Genomic DNA, 17,772 nt, shown 5'->3' with positions numbered 1-17,772 from the left:
TCTCGCTAAAATGCCAGCAGAATGCTAATCGTATTATGTGTGTGTCGGCCCCCCCTTCAGTCTCCACTACATTGGATCAGTCCATCTTACTGCGCATGTGCAGAACGGATCCAGGAAGACAGCAGCAAAATGAAAACAAACGGCGCGAAGTGGCGAGAGAAGAAGAGGAGAGTATAGAAGAGAAAAGTAAAGAAAAGAGACAGATGAGAAGAAGCTGCCCCAGCCGAGCTGACAAGAGGAGAGAGAAGGAGGAAACAGAAAGCTGATCTCCAAGCTACAGAAAGTGACGACTGTCTTCACTGCGGCAGCGGCAGCGGTAGCAATAGCTTCCAGGTCATGTGATCAATTGACTCAACATCATGTTGGGATCATGTAACTACACTGGCTGCATGAGATACGCCTCTTGTTTTTACATTTAACATCTGTTCATAATTTTTTATTAATTTTTAGGCTATATGTAAATATTAGCATGTTAGCTCAATAGCTTCTCAATAGCTTTAAACAGTATCTCTGCTTTAAATATCCCACATTTTTATTTTGAAAACAGGAAGTCGGTACACGCTGTAGCCGTCTTCTCCGTGTGTTTACTGTAAAGTCTGCAATACAGGTGCACTTAAAATGTTGGAGTGGCTGCGAATGTCGAATATCCAACTTAAAACTAACTTCACTGAAGTCTTGTCATGATGTATTTTCCAGCTGGCCAAGACGATTTTTTAAAGAGTTTTGGCTGAAGAAGTCGCCCCACAAAGGAAGACTCTTTCAGTTTATTACAAATATTAGCATTAAATCATCATTTTGAGGGTACATGGTTTTCACTGGGCAGGAAGGGTTTGAATTATGTAACCAGCAACGTAAATGATGCACAGTAGTGGAGTAGAAAGTGCAGTATTTGCCTCTGAGATACAGCGGAGCAGACAAAACTGAAGTTGCATGAAATCCTAAAATGTCTACGTCAGCACTTGAGTAAATACACTTACACTTCACCACTGGGTCAGAGCCTGATACTGTGTTTGTGTGTTTGTTTTCAGAATGAGGGAGAGAGACAACGTGAAAAAGGGACAGGAAGAGAGGGACAACAGGTCAAACACATAATACATGTGTATTCTGTTAAAACGTATGTTTCTGTATAATTGACCTGTTGTTTTGTGTGTTGTCTTCTCATTTCAGAGGGCCCCATGCCTGCCTTTGCCTTGGGCCCCAAATTTCTTAAATCCGCCACTGGAGAAGAGACACAACATAAATAAAAAAACTTGTTGTTTTCATGATTATTACATCTGATATTCAGCAGTTTTATGATTATTGTAGTCAGTAACTAGTAACTAAAGTTATCAAATAAATGTAGTGGAGTAAAAGTACAACGTTTGCCTCCAAAATGTAGTGAAGTGTGAGTATAAAGTAGCAGAAAGTGGAAATACGTTTAATTTTACTTATTTATTTTCTTCTTTCTAGCTTCACACACGGTTCTGGGACCTTATTTTCCTCTGAGAGCAGCTTGTTCATTCACTGATGGAATAAAGTTTGTATTATTTCCTCATTAATATTATAAATATTAAAAATCTGAGTTTGAATTTCTTCTCCAAAACTACACAGTGCTCCTTTAACTCTCGTGAGCTCTGGGCTATTTTGGCCGTATTTTAATGTTGTAAAGAAAATATCCAAAAGTCAAACTCAAGTAATATTAAAGATGTTCTGTTTAAAGGTGCAGTATGTAAGATTCTCAGTTAAAAAGTTGACTAAAGTTAAAACTAAAGATTATCAACAGAATGTGAAGAAATAGTTTTCACATTAAGACGGAGCTAGCTGGTTAGCATGATAACCTGGGTTAGCAATGTAAATGCTAACACTTCCCCGGTGCCCTGAGCTCTCCCAGTCCAGACCGCTAGCTGCACGACTAACTGAGCTATCTAGCTAATGGTAGCTAAAGTTAGCAGCAGTTAGTGGTTACTTCAGCAATACTGGGCTGGAAATCTTACATATTGCACCTTTAAATATTACTTTGGTGAAAGTCACCCATATGAAAAGTACTCGAGTAGCATCAGATATTAAATGTACTTTAGCATCACAAGTAATTTTCTGGCAATATGTGTACTTAAGTATTAAAAGTACATGTAAATATTACATATATGTACATGTATGTACTGTACACTCTTTATATCAGTGATGAAACATGACGATCATAATAAATGTGAGGAACCTGAGCTTAATTTAAAGTTTTATAGCAAAGTGTCAACATCCTGTTTTCAGTGTATGAGGTGTAACTGAGTCTGAGAAAATGTTATCAGCTCATCACCTGAAGGAAACGTCGTCACGGTGCCGCTCTCCTTTCTGCTGTTAGCTACAGGATGTTTGTCTGCAGCTGAAACATTAACAGGAGCGTCGTCATTAGACAGTCAGAGGAGCACTAACATCTCCACAGATCCTCCAGCAGCAGGAGAGCAGCTTCACTTCTGAAATCCATTCTTCATTCATGTAGCGCCCCCTGCTGGCAGCAGGCAGGAGAGACACAGTCAGGTGTGTCAGCAGACAACCAGAGCCAGTGGTTCACTTTTTAAAATGCATAATTAGTTAAAATGTGCTTTAATAAAGTAGCTTTCACTGAGAGATGTTACATAACAACTGAGATGAATAAATGTTGATGCACCATAATGATCCTTCTGACCTGACATGAGCTGCTTGAAGTCACACATGTAAAGACCTGTGTGTGTGTGTGTGTGTGTGTGTGTGTGTGTGTGTGTGTCCTGGTGATAGTGATGTGTGATACCACTGGTTTCCCGTCCAACCCAGCACCACATGAAACCCAGGCTGGTGTCAGAGAGCAGGACGATAACGAGGCTTTAAATTATCATCAGTTTACTCGGTTTTCTTTAAGTAAGATCACTCTGTCAGATTTTAGTGTTGGATACCAACGTGTTCATGTGAAAACTGATCCCAGAGCAGAGACGTTTGATCAGGTGTATTGATATTCATGTATCGATCCACTGACACCTTCTGTAGCAGGGAGCAGTTTTGAGTACTGAGCCGGGTGTTTGTGCGTCACAACTGTGTGAGATGCAATCAGAAAACTGTACAGGTGTGTAGCTGAGATCAACATGGAGGCAGAGTCTGAAGATGGAGGTGTTCTCGTGTTATATTGTCGTACATATTGATGCCAGAGGGCAAAATGGCTGAACGTTAGACCTAACTCCTCCAGTGATCTTCTTCTAGTCACCTTTAACCTTGTGCGTTACACTTAAGCTTCCTCCCAGCAGCTGTGTCCTGAACCGACTCTGAAGCCTGCATGGACCCGTCACCTCTGACCGTATCAGACGTTTGGCGCCGTCACTCACTCATCCATGTAGATTTCACAGAATGGACCCGAGGGCAGCGGGTCCCCTCATCCAGCGTCCTGCCAGTGTTTTCATGTCCTCCGGGACTCGGCTCGTCACTATGCTGGCCGGTAATGACAAAATAAACACACGAGCACGGATCAGTCCACAATGTAAACACGCTCAATTATACACAGCTGCTGCCGGCAGGAGCACAGTTAATTACAGGAGCTTGTATTCAGGTGGATGTAAAGGTGGTTTGACAGAAAGCAGCTGACACTGGCACTTTTACATGTAGTGCTTTGTTTTATGTCAAAAATCTACAAAAAGACTTTAACATTGTTGATTTTAGCGACTCGTATTTGACCTCAGAGACCCAGACGTGACCTCGACGTGACCTCAGTGATTTGTATTTAACACACACACACACACACACACACACACACACACTGTAAAACATGTCTGAAAAGTGAAGCCAATGCTGAAGCGCCTGAAACCTGCAGTCTTTCTACTGTCCAGCAGGGGGCGACTCCTGAAGTCTGACTATACTTGAGCTTATGAGAAAATGAGCCTATCACTTCAGTTAATCAGTTTCCTGACGAGTTTATGGTCTCGTCTCTAGTTTCAAGTCGTCTTCAGCACAACATGATGTTTGTTTTATGAATTATGCTCCGACTCACGGTAAAATAGAGGAAGAAGCATCTTTCGTCCAAATATTTAGTTATTTAAATGAGATGCTGGCTCAAAACTACAGTGATGAAAAGAAAAAAAGAGAAACTTCGTGTAGAACATTTGCCGAATTTACAAGAAGACTCAGATAACGAAGAATCAGTCAGAGACAGAGTTTCACATAGTTTATAAAGTGTCTCCAACTCAACAACTCACTAAACTGAGCGTTTTTTAAAGGGAGTCTGGTGACTTTCTCCATGGGGACAAAGAAGTAGCCTATACTGGTTACTGTTTAGTGTATTTGTAAAATGTGACATGTTTAGATCAATAAAATGTTTCTTCTTTCATAAATTGAGTGTAAATGGTGAAATCAGTGTAAACAGTGTGTTCAAACAGCTGCTAAATGTTGGCAGGTAAGACTTTAGCACTTTAGACACAGAAGCAGACAGGCTGGTACAGCCATGCTGCCACAAACTGACACTTTGTACAAGGAAACAAACAACTGACTGTTTTCATTTAAAGCTGAATTTACAACAAGGAGACAATGATTCAGAATCTGTCAGAGACAGAGTTTCACTACGTTACAAAGTTTGTTTTAACTCGACAACTCTTAAAATCTGACCTTTTTTAAAGGGGGTCTGGTGATTGTGTGGTTACTAGTTATCTTCACGTTTTCATTTAATGCTGAATTCACAAGAAGGAGACAATGATTCAGAATCTGCTGTTGATGTTTCACAAAGTTTCATTTTTAAGTTCTTCTTCTCCAACAACTCTCAAAATCATGCGATTTGTTAAGGGAGTCTGGTGATATTCTTAAATGTGCTGTCGGTACCACATCTGAGCCGCACCGAGCTAAAAATACAAACACTAGAGAAGGAACCGAGCCTCTGAGTCTGTTCTGATGAAGGTCCACTGAGGTGTTCACGTCTCTGCAGCAGAACCGACCTGTCAGCCCTGACTGACTGCAGCAGTCCTCCGTGTCCTCATGTGACCCAACCACGCACACACACACACACACACACACACACACACACACACACAGTTTTGGGTTGGAGCAGCCCATAATATCGCTTTCCCCTGCAGTGACGTCATCAACTCCCACACACGCACACGCACACACACACACACGCACACACACAGATTTACAGCCTCCATCATCTCATCAACGTTCATCTACCTGTGATCACACATGAGAACCTGAGCGGTACCGTCAGCGGCTATTTCCGTCCTCAGAATCTGATTAAGAGACTAGACTGACTGCAGTGTGCGTGTGCGTGTGCGTGTGCGTTTAAAGGTAGGGGTGGAGGTGTGTGACAGAGTCCCGGGCAAACCAGGGACAAGAAGCCGTGAACGTCGAGCAGCAGCGCGGTGTGAGGTCGCCTCTGCAGCCGGTGGGTCCTGTCTCACCTGCCTGCCTGTCTGTCCTCTCCTGTGGGTGTCACCTGTCTCTCTCTCCTCTCGCTCTCTCTCTCTCCTCTCTCTCTCTCTCTCTGTCTCTCTCCCGGTACCGCGTCGGACCGAGCCGCCATTTCTGCTCTGAGAGGGAACGTCAGTCACCAGTGAACGACACCAGAACCCCCGGGCGGCACCATGCTGACTCTGCTGACCTCCATGTACCTGGTGGTGCGGGCGGTTTCCTCGCAGGTGAGTTTGACCGCAGCGCAGCCGCTTTGACAGGTGCACGGAGCTGACCGGGGCGTCCTTGAACGCAGCATTCTGGAGCTTTAAACTCGACTTGGCTTCATTTTCTCTCCCGAACCGAGTCAGTCACAACATGTCCGCCTCAGTGTGTCACCATCATGTGAGGGGGGAGCTGACGGCGACACGACAGGTGACAGGTGTGTTACGTGTTTTTTCCCGGGCCTTTCCTGTCAGACTCCAGGTGTGAACATGGCGGCCGGCTCCTCCACCACCGTCACGGAGGTGGAGGAGCCGGCAGGTCCCGTCATCACTAATTCAGCGGGTCGTCTTCACCTGGCAGCTCCGTGAAGCGGTTTACCGCCACGGTGAAGCGCGCGAGCGTCAACACCGCCACGTCCGGTCAGGTCCTTCAAAATAAAAGACCTAAATATATAGCTTTCATTGTACGCCTGCATGTGTGGACTGTGTACTGTAACTAAGTACAGGGAAATATTTTTACTCCACTACATTAATGTGACGTCTTAAGTTACCATTTACAGGTGATGGAGTGTAACTAAGTACATTTACTCACGTAGATTTCTCTGCAGCACGACACACAGACGACTTGATGTCAAAACTGTTATTTCTTCACGTTCTGTTGATAATTTAATGATTTAAAACACAATATCTTTAATTTTACTCAAGTATGACTTTTGGATATTTTCTGTACAACATTCAAAAAATGGTGAAAATAGCCCAGAGCTCATGAGAGTTAAAGGAGCACTGAGAAGAAATTTAAACTCAGACTTTTAATATTTATAATATTAACGAGGTAATAACACAAACTTTTCTCCATCAGTGAATTAACGAGCTGTTCTCAGAGGAAAATAAGGTCCCAGAACACTGTTTGAAGCTAGAAAGGTGGCAGGGTCCGCCATATATAAACACAGTAAAACAGTATAAAGTGTGTTGCCCTTTTAGGTCAGTTTGTTTATTCAGTTTATTCAGTCATGAAAATAAAGACAGTTTGATTATTTAGTTTGTTTAGACAGAAATAAATCAGCCAATGAGGATCTTTCTCTGCTCATTAAAATGTTTAAATAAAAAATAAATAACAATAAAAATATTTCCATTCTCTGCTTCCTTATACTTCCACTTCACTACATTTTGGAGACATTTATTGCACTTTTACTCCACTACATTTATTTGATAACTTTAGACACTAGTTACTTTGCCGGCTGCATCAGAGCCAAAGTAACTTGACTTGACTCATCAACAAACACCGATTACAATCATCTTAAAAATGACAACATTGGGAATCTAACTATTATCTACATTATCAATCAATCTGATATGTTTTTCATGATTTATTTAAATGTCAAAAGATTGTAAAAAAGAAAAATATTATTTCCCAGAGCACAAAGTGACGTCTTCAAATTGCCTCTTTCATTCAAATAAAAATCCAAAACCCAAAGACTCATTTACGAACATTCATTTATTTTCACAAATAACAAAGAAAAGCAGCAAAAACTTCCATTTAATAATCTATGAGATATAACATTGGCCTTTATTTATATAAATTAGATAAGATGAAACTTTATTAACCCAAGATGAACCAAGAAATACGAATAAAAAAGATGCTTTTAAGCTAAATATTACAAAAGCACAAAATACGTGAATAAAATTCTATAAAAGCACAAAAATAATATGCAAAGTGAATAAATCCAAGTCTGAGTGTTAATATGTTTCAAACAGAGCCGCAGTGTTTGTGCTCTTATTTTGGAGGCCGTGCTTCCTGTCTGTGCCCGTGCTGCTGCAGCGGCCGGCTGCAGATTATCAGCACCACGGCCAGCTCCTGCAGCCGAACAGAACTGCAGCCTGTTTTAGCTCCGAGCAGCTTTACAGAAACTGAACACTGCAACAGAGCCAACATGGCCGCCGCCGCTGCCCTTGACGGGCTGAAGGATAACTGATGCTGATTGATCGGCTGTGAAAGAACATCCACCGGCTTCACTTTCACTGTGAGCCCGGCTCCTCTCAGGTGGACAGAAGTATGTGGACGCACAAACAGATTATCATTGTAAGCTGTGGCGTTAAAGGGACAGTTCACCCCAAAATCTAAAATACATGTTTCTGCTCTCACCTGAGGTTTTATTTGTCCACCTAGATTGTTTTAGTGTACGTTACAGAGTTCTGGAGATATCCGACGTGGACCATCTCAGCACCAAAAAATACAGCCCTTTAAAGGCACAGTTCACCCAAAAAATCAGTCATTATCTGCTCAGTTTCATAGTCCCCGATTTGGAAAGACCTCAGGGGTTGTGTGCTAGTGCTTTTAGCTTATTAGCTTCAGTCTTTTCAACTTAATTTGGGAACTTAAATTAATAGGCCCATGTGTCCACATATTCTCGGCCACATAGTGTCACGTTGCATTTTTGTTGTACATAGTCAATGAAAAAGGAAAAGGCTCAAGTTTATGTTTATTCAGTCAAAACATTGATGGAAAATATGGCTGAAATGATGAAAACATAAAATACCAACCTCATGTCTCCTCCAACAGCAGCGACAACAATATTTAACATCTCTGATTGTTTGTCTTTATGTGAATATGAGTTTAAATAACATTTCCCTCTCATACTGATGAGTTAAAGTGTCCCATTAATGTTGAAATTCAGTTTCAGACTCATTTGTTTTAGAAAAGATTAAACCAATTCCATGAATTTGGATTAAAAATACTGAACCTTGATGCTCCTCATGTCTCCTTTAACCTCCTGATTGCTGAGTGTTGTCTGGGTGATGTCTGAACTTTGGGCTCTATAAGTGTCAGCAGATCAGACGGCTCAGCTGAGCTCAGACTTACCTCCTGCAGGTTGCAGGCCGGACAACTTAATGAACCGACAACTGAACTCCACGACTTACTGTCGTCTGGGCAGTGAACTTGACCCCGACTGACCTCTCACCTTTGACACTGGTCTGCAAACCGGCCAGAATAATCCACAGTTTTCAATTCAAATGAAGCTCGGTTTGATTCTGGTGTATCAGGATGGTGACAGATATAATAAAACCATAACAATCTACAGGGCTACATGTAATTTTTGCAATTTAAAGGAGCTCTGTGGCACCGAGACGAGCCACTCGAGAACGTGCAGAAAGTCACATCGTTTGCACTGTCGCGGGAATCCAGTCCAGTCCAACATTAAACAGCTTCACAGGCTGGTTTAGGCAACTGAGAGCAACGGGGAGGGTCTCATTTCTCATGTCACGATACGATCCGCTCTCATATCGCCAATAAAAATGTGATTAATACATGTGAACTGCTAAAAATAGTAACCTAGCGCTCCTTTGAGTTTTTTTTGGAGGCGAGGAGTTTAGAAACACTCACACTGGAGCCCAAAACTCATCAAATCCAGCGGACCAGCCAATCAAAAAAAGGCCTGTGGAAGCGGATAATTTAACATTTGTGCGAGTGATGAGCTGTATGGAGACATTACTTGGCTGTTTTTTCCCTTCGTGGGACCTGTAAGTCACTTAAAGGATCATTATGTGAAGCTGCTTAGCTGCAGAGGAATGTTGTTTGTTCACGGTGCTGCTCATCGTACTTCCTCCTGAGGACATCAGTGTGAGTGTGTTCATGAAACCTGGTCGACACTTCTCCTGTGGAGGAGTTGAAACAGTGTGATCATCTGGAAACAGCTGAACAGTTATAAACCATTAGAGGATGGTTGTAGTTGCTCTCCAGGGTTTCCAGCAGTTTGTGTTGGTGTGTTGGATTATCAATGGATCTTGAGGTGGATCCAGGGGGTTCCAAGGTTTGAAGATGTTGAGGTGATTTCATTCCTGAGGATGTTCTTGGGGTTATTTATGTGTTGAGGGAGTTTTAAGTGAGTTCCAGGAGTTCTTGATGGGGCTCAGAGGGTCGTTGACATTTTAATATTTTTTTTGAGGAACTTGAGGGGGGCTGCATGGACTTTTGAAGAGATTCAAGCGATCCCTTTTGAGTTAAAGGTCCTTAAATAGGTTGCAAGAGTTTTTGAGGATGTTCTGAGGGTCATTGGAGGTTGAGTTGAGTTTTTAGAGGTTCTGCTAGGTTCTTCTGGGTCTTCCACATAGAGAGTTTTTAAGAGAACCCTCGAAATGTCTTGAGTTTTTTTTTTGAAGGATTGAAGGGATCCTTTATGGATCATAGTTCTTAATGAATTTCTAAAGTTTTTTTGATTTGCCTTCAAATGTTGTTAAATCTGTTACATGCACCATTTAAGGGAAGCATGCAAGTTCTTATATATATATATTTTTTTAGGATTTCAGTTATTCTTGAGGGTTTCCAGTCATTCGTGTTATATCCAGGGGTACCCGAGGGGCTCAAGTGTATCTGGGGTTTATAGTTTTTATTTTGAGGGGTTCTGTTATCGGGGTTGCTTCTGTGTTTTAGGGAATTTCAAGTGGGTTCCAGGAGTTCTTGATGGGTTTCTCAAGGCTTTCAAGGAATCCTTGGGCAAAGTACTGAACCCCGAATTCCTGGTGGTTGTTCCATCTGTGTGTGAATGTGCGTATGACTGATGAGCGGTGGCGCCTTGCATGGCAGCCTCTGCCACCAGTGGTTGAAAGCACTTTGGGTACCCAAGGGTCTCCAAGGTTTAAAGTTTCTTGAGGGGTTTTGGTTCTTGGGGACTTTCCTGGGGTCGTTCATGTGTTTTAGGGAGTTTCAAGTGGGTGCCAGGAGTTCTTGGAAGTTTTAAGAAGATAAGTTATTCTTGAAGATTTCTCCTTTTTTAATTTGTATTATAAATCATCAATTGCTTTACAGTTTACGAGGCATTGAATAAAAACAGCTCCAGAGCACAACACAGTCTGTGTCATCCTGCAGGACAAAGCGGCGCAGTTCCGCTGTCGGCCACACGGTGTCGCCAAAGCGCCGCTCCCTGAGTCTCCGTTGAAAAGGGCCCTTTTCAGAAAATCCTCTACCATATATGGCAGAGGTGGGCGCGGTGTGACAAGCGCGGTGCATCATGGGAGACCGTGTTTCTTTTGTCGAGGCGGCTGGGTCGAAAAGCCTGCGTTCGTGCCATGAAATGACTACAAGTCCCGCAGTGGGTGTGCGCCGCGCCGTTTCACCGCCTGACTGTACAACACCAGGATAGAGGTGACCCTTCCGTCTAGTCTGACCGAGCACCGGGAGAACAGGCACCGCACACCGCAAGCACCGAACTGAAATGGTAAGATGGAGCCTCAGCTGCGACACGACTGATCCAAAAGTAGTAATTAATATGAGAGACGTCCTCTGTTCGCGCGCTGTCATCCGAGAAACGGTCCAACGGTTAACTGGAGGATGCACAGGGGTTGACATTGACAAGAGGGCGACAGCGTCATCTTTTAATTTAACTTTACCGGCTTTATGTGAGGTTTTCTGCTGCATTCATCACCAGAGCTCCAAGGCCGGAGCCGTCAGCGGTGATGAAGCCACACAGATGAGGATTTAATTAAAAGGCTACAGACAGACCCGGAGATGTAAGCTAACGTTAGCTTCCGCAGCAGAGGGTGCATATTTGTTTTCGCTGTTTTAACACTTGCTCGTCCGCTGTGCATTCATACATCCGCCTCCATTTTAATCAGCGGGCTGTGGCGTGGTAGCAGCGTCAGGTTGCATCATCGGCCTGTTCTTTGATTGAGTCGGGGTAACCAATCAGGAGAGGTGCCTCGTCAGTTTGAATCTCCGTTTAAAAAACCGACAATTCAAGAAATCAGTGCTTGTCGGACATGTTGCGACCGGTGAGAATATATTTCAGTGCGATTCACGAATGTACAGGAAACATGCTTAACTTCGGCTGCCACGTAAATCACTGTGCATCATTTCTCGTGATTAAAATCCGCTCTCATTCTGATTAATCGCGTCATTTTCATTCATTAGCTCGCACGTCAGAGTTGTGTGCTCAATGAGAGAAGCTGAAGGTTTTAGGAAGTTAATGTGCTGACTGGTTGATGATATGCACGCCGAATTAAAGAGAGGCATCAAATACTCAATCAAAGTTTAAAATCCAACTGAAAGTCTGACCCATCCTTGTCAACATGCAAGGTCATTCTACATTGAACCATTTTCTAAATGGAGTTTGGTGTTAAGTCCTCATGCAGAGGACAGAGTTCCACAGGAGGAGGAGCTGCTGAGAATGGCGTGTTTACCAGCAGTGAGGATTTCATCCGTTAAATGTAGGCTGTATAATATGAGGGAAAAGTGATCCAGCCGGTTCAAACTGACAATGCTTATAACTGCTGCCTCGTTACATCCCTGATCTAGGTCAATGACACAAACCACTCCTGCTTGTTTCCCTCCAGGCTGAACCAATCCGTGTTGTGGTGACCGGCGCTGCTGGCCAGATCGCCTACTCCCTGCTGTACAGCATCGCCAAGGGAGATGTGTTCGGCAAGGACCAGGTAAGACTGAGCCTGAACTCTGATTACATAATCTGCAGCAGCAGCAGCAGCAGCAGCAGCAGCAGAGCCCCCTTCCCCCTGAAGCCGATCACTGCACAGCCAGCTGGACGATGCACTGTGTGGAGCTTGACTGTTACATAATGGACTCATCATGAATAATACATGTTCAAATGTGGGGATGCCTTCGTATGATTGGATCTCTGATGAGAGATGAAATGCAGAAATGAAAGAAAGGGGTCATTGTAAGCCTCCAAACAGACATATATATATATAAGAACATCATATTTTATAAATGTTATCTTTTTTAGGTCATCACAGCTCTGCTGTTATCCTGCATTTAGCCAAGGAAAGCATATTGACCTGTAGGGGGCGCCACCAAAAGGATCAGGCTCAGCTAGAAATGTGTTTAAAAATTCATGGTGGTGTCTGGTTATACTGTAATGGATGCCGAATTAAAGAGCGTCAACATTTACGTCACAAAAACTCAAAATAAGCTGAATGTAATTTCTGTTCTTGCCATCATGCAAGGTCAGGCTACTTCTGAAGCTTTTTATAATGGGCTTTGGTGAAAAGTCGTCTTGTCTTCGTCAGTGTTTCAACCTTCCATGACAGTTGTGTGTGATCGGCTCCTCGTCTCCATGTTCTGACTCTTCGTTTCACTTTTTCCTCTGTAAATAAAATGTTTTGTGCCTGTTGGGTTGATTTTCAGGTGATCTCTTTTGTTGTCCCTTTTTGTTTTCAGCCAATCATCTTGATCCTGCTGGACATCCCCCCCATGCTGCCGGTGCTGGAAGGAGTCGTCATGGAGCTGCAGGACTGCGCCCTCCCACTGCTGAGGGGTGAGACACTGTGTTACTGTGTTGTGATTAAAAATAATCTTAAGTTGAAGGTTTGACCAATTTTTGGGGTATTTTTAAGTCCGATTATAATATTTTAATAATGGAGGGAGTGTTTCCTGTGGTGTTCTTATCAGGAGGGAAAATATGTGGTTATCATCATGAGACGATGCAGCAACACACACACCACTGTCAGTAGTAGACGTAGAGGTCCAGGTTCAAGGTACTGTGGTGAGGATGTGATGTTCTTCTGTAGAGTTGATGAGCATTAGAGCCGATGATGACGTGTGTCAGTCAGTGTTTACATATAAACAAAAGGCATGTGTGTGATGACGTGTGTCATACAGCAGGACCTGTGTTCCCCTCAAAACTCTGATTTACACTAAACAAAACCAAAGTACCAAGTGAAACAACCAGAATAGATCTGAAGCACCAGCTCAGATGTTTAAAAAGAGACAGGACAGTGTAAGTGTAACAGTGTAGGTTTAAACATAGAGGATTTTCTTAACCCTTCTAACATGATATTCATCCTCGAGACAGTCGTCAGCACATAAATTAAACTGATGGACTATTCATTTGTGCTAAAAAACGTTTACTAAACTAAGCGGGACGTATCTTCACCTTCCAGCGTGGAATAAACTAACCCATTAGATATTAAAACGTCCGTGTCAGGCGCCTGTAGTCGAGGTTCTCGTGGGAACAACTAGTTTAAAGTTAAACCAACATTACCAGACTGAAGGAACCTGCGTCAGCCAGAACTACAGCTGCTGTCGACCTTTCATGTCTCAGCTGCTCTTGTTCATCTGGAGCACATTTTAATGCAGCACACAATGTCCTTATGGGTGTGTGAGTGAGTTATTTGTCCTTCAACCTCCTCTGTCTGCTGCTGCTGCTGTGGGGAGGAGGAGGAAGGAGGATCTGAAATGAGGCCTCCTGGTTGGCCGGTGGTTCAGGCACCACGGCAGCCAATCAGAGCAGTGGTGGGACAACAATGAACGGAGGGGAAGTGAACCTTGACTGAAGTTCAGTCTGATAGCAGCGCGGCTGCTTCTAATAAGCAGACACCAAACCGGACCTTATCTTCAGGATGAGATGAGACGGCAGGAGTTCATCTGAAGTAATCTGAGATCAGTTCCTGAGATTTACAGAAAGTCTGAGGATGTGAAAACACTCAGACAGTAGAATAATGTACAGAAAAGGTCGAGGTGTTGTTCAAAAAATCAAATGATCTTATCAGGCCCAATCCATCGCCTTATCAATATGTTCTCCAGCAGGGCCGCCTCTGTTATCTGTACAGAGCAGATAAGATGTTTCTGTTCTACAGGATGTTATTAAATGTCAATAAATAATAAGTTAATCCGTAAAATGATTTGGAAAAATAATACCTCAACAATTATTTTCATTATTGATTTGTCTGCTGATTATTTTCACAATTAATTGATTAATAAAAAAAAAATGACTAGAACGGTCCTGGAAATCTGTACTGTGTTCTGCTTAAATGATGGCTTGTTCATCTGTGTAATGTTAACAGTTAAACATCTGCAGATCTGAACACAATTTATACTAATGATATAAATAATGAGACACTAATACCACTATTGAACCAAAGTTAATATTAATATGTACATGCAGGTTTTTAAAATGCAGATAACCAACAAATAATTAGCAATTGACTGTTTTTCACTTTGCCAGGAGGTCATTTGAGAGTAAATCCTGATTATATACAATCACAAGCCTCAAAATCCAGATGTAAGCAGGTGTTGGTGGGTTCTTTGGTCAGTGTGAAAGAGTTAATCGTCCTTGATAAAGAAATAAAGTAAATCGATGCTCAACGCCTCCCTCTCCTCCTCCTCTACAGAGGTCATCCCCACTGACAAGGTGGAGGTGGGCTTCAAGGACATCGACGCCGCCATCTTGGTGGGCTCCATGCCCAGGAAGGAGGGGATGGAGAGGAAGGACCTGCTGAAGGCCAACGTGGCCATCTTCAAGACTCAGGGATCCGCCCTGGACAAGTACGCCAAGAAGACCGTCAAGGTGACGCTTTAATTTAATTTAATTTAATTTAATTTAATTATGATCCGATCAGGATGGATCTGTTAGTCAGGAAACATTGTGCGCTTTGTCTGAAGGCCACTGGAGATTTTAGTCGTACTGTTCTTTTACAGAACGAGGAAATGAAAGTGTTTATCGGCGTCTCGTGTCTCCGGACAGAGCCGGCTGTGTCTCTGTCACGTTAACTCTCTCAGCAGCTTTAAGTTCCTGCAAAGCTCTAATCTGTCTCCAGAGCCGAGCGGTCAAAGGTCCTCTGTGGGTTCATTCGTAGTAAAAAGTCCAAAGCATGTAAATCAGCAGGAGGGCCTCTAATGACCCGGAGTCCTCCATGAGGCCCGGCAGCAGTGTGACGAAAGAGTTCAGTCTCTGACGTCAAAGGTCAAAGCTTCACATGTAGAGGAAAGAAAAACGGCCTGATGTTGAACCCTGCGAGGCCTTCAACCCTGAAAACAGGTTTCATATTTACTCCGTGCAGTTGTGTTGGATTCTGGGAAAATGTGACAGAAAAGCAGCACGACTGAAGATTTGACTGGAGATGAACTGTGTGTTAGAGCTCATTTTAAAACATCTCAGTGTGAAGATGTTTAAAAGAGCAGATTGAGATGAAGGATGCATCATAATGTAGCTCTAAGATGGCTGCCGCTCACCTGGCTGCCCACCTGTGTTTGAACAAAACGGCGTCAGTCTGATGGACATGTTTGATTTCCCTGTCAGGTCCTGGTGGTTGGAAACCCAGCGAACACCAACTGTCTGATCGCCTCCAAGTCTGCTCCATCCATCCCCAAAGAGAACTTCTCCTGCCTGACCCGACTGGACCACAACCGAGCCAGCTCCCAGGTACAGAACAGCTGATATCTGTGTGTGCTTTAGATGTGGACGGAGCTTCAGGGTCTGACAGGTGAAACCAATGTGAACGCTGCTTAAACCTGCATTCTTTCTAATGTCCAGCAGGGGGCGACTTCACTGGTTTCAAAAATAAATCTCTTTGTATGTAAGCTTATGAGAAAATGAGCTTACTTCTCACTTGATTTGTGACCTTTCTTAAGCCTAAATCTTCACCATAGCTGCTAAGTTAAAGCGTCAGCGTGCACCCCGTCTGAAGATAGATTTATCTGGGTGCACGAGCTCGACCGGCCGTTGAGGGTGTTTTGTCCCGTGTTGTTGGTGGTTGTTACTCTGAGGGAAACAGGAAGTGATCCAGTTGTCTTTGCAGAAGCAGCAGCAGTGACAATAACTCTGCTGTGTGTCCGTCCCTCACCTGCAGGTGGCGATGCGTTGCGGCGTTTCCTCTGACAACGTGAAAAACGTCATCATCTGGGGAAACCACTCCTCCACCCAGTACCCCGACGTCCACCACGCCAAGGTCACCGTCCAGGGCAGCGAGATGGGAGCCTACGAGGTCGTCAAGGACGACGCCTGGCTCAGAGGAGACTTCATCTCTGTGAGCGCTCGCTGCTTCTCGTTCTGTTGAATCCTGAAAAATAAAGTGTTTCTGTCCTCGTTTCAAACCTCCTCCTCTTCATCTTCCTCCTGCAGACGGTGCAGCAGCGCGGTGCCGCCGTCATCAAGGCCAGGAAGCTGTCCAGCGCCATGTCTGCTGCCAAGGCCATCTGCGACCACATGAGGGACATCTGGTTCGGCACCAAGGAGGTCAGTGTGGAGTGGACATCAGTTTAGTTTGGTTCTGAAAAAGTTTTAAGGACTTTTAGTGACAGATTTTCCAGTTTGTAAGATCCTCTTACTCTGTCTTCATCTGTTTGTTCTCACGTTTTACTGAAGCTTCATCACAGAAATATTCACACCAAAGATGATTATTTTTATTTTGAAAGGAAAGGTTCTGGATGTTTCTGGAGCATTTGGATCTTCTCCTTTAATTCAGACCGATTCTTTCAGTCTTGACTAGAGTTAATGTTCAGATCTCTTCTAAACATTTTACTAAGTCACTGACTGAAGCTGTCGTGTTTCCTGCTGACAGGGTGAGTTCATCTCCATGGGCGTGTACGCTTCTGGAAACACCTACGGCATCCCAGAGGACCTCATCTACTCCTTCCCCGTCCAGATCAAGGTGAGTCCGTCCAATCAGCTTTTAGTTCACCTGCAGTATACACAACGAATACCTGTACACATCCAGATGTCACAAAATACAAACTTATGGTTCAAAATAATAATATGCCCCAAATATCAATAATCAGTTGGACTCAAATCCTGGATCTCTGACGTTTCTCTCTCTCGCCCACAGAACAAGACCTGGAAAATGATTGACGGACTCTCCATCAACGACTTCTCCCGCGCCAAGATGGACGCCACAGCGGCCGAGCTGGTGGAGGAGCGCGACACCGCCCTGGACTTCCTGGGCCAGTGACTGTCGAGCCCTGCTGGCCAACAGCAGCAACAGCACCCAGACCAGCTGAAGGCTGGCTGCTCGCGGCTCTGAAGAAGAAACCCTCCACTCTTATTAACCGTCCCAGCTGCCGTCTGTGTGTGCGCGTGCGTGTTGTGTGTGTGTGTGTGTGTGTGCGTGCGTGTCACGGTGTGTGTGTCACGAGGCCACTTCTTCAGGTTTTCAGAAAGCCTGTTTAAAACCACAACCTGGCCTCCGTCTGCAAGACACTGAGAGAATGTCTCTGTTGGTAGATGAAAACACACACTAGCTGTTCAGAACCTGTAACGGATCAAGTTATCACCAATAAAACATCAAAGAAACTGACCGACCAAAACCAGGCCCCGTCTCCTTCATGTCCACGTCTCGTTAGACTGCGTTCACATCTGAGCTGCAGGAAGTTATCGCAGGAGAACACAGTGGAAGTTACATGTTAATATAATAATAATAATAATAACATGTTTATTGTTGCATTTTGATTGGT

The 17,772-nt window shown here is 43.8% G+C and overlaps 1 protein-coding gene across 2 annotated transcripts; it reads left to right on the top strand.

The window, feature by feature from the left end:
* Positions 1-5,147: 5,147 nt before the first annotated feature.
* LOC311265943 (malate dehydrogenase, cytoplasmic-like) lies at positions 5,148-17,615 on the top strand. 2 transcript variants are annotated; one of them, XM_084368079.1, is made up of 9 exons: positions 5,148-5,618; positions 11,922-12,020; positions 12,763-12,859; positions 14,715-14,890; positions 15,623-15,745; positions 16,173-16,349; positions 16,445-16,558; positions 16,884-16,973; positions 17,148-17,615. In XM_084368079.1, exons 1-9 carry the CDS (start codon positions 5,565-5,567, stop codon positions 17,268-17,270), a joined length of 1,053 nt encoding a protein of 350 aa, XP_084224205.1. In that variant the 5' UTR covers positions 5,148-5,564; the 3' UTR covers positions 17,271-17,615. The 2 variants fall into 2 exon arrangements, with proteins under 2 accessions (XP_084224205.1, XP_084224206.1); XM_084368080.1 differs by lacking the exon at positions 5,148-5,618 and adding an exon at positions 10,689-10,807.
* Positions 17,616-17,772: the final 157 nt, after the last annotated feature.

The sequence above is a fragment of the Pagrus pagrus genome (assembly GCF_965226575.1).
Source record: "Pagrus pagrus genome assembly, chromosome: 2".
NCBI lineage: Eukaryota > Metazoa > Chordata > Actinopteri > Spariformes > Sparidae > Pagrus > Pagrus pagrus.
The sequence above is the reverse complement of the archived record's forward strand: the minus strand, read 5'-3'. Positions and strand labels throughout refer to the sequence as shown.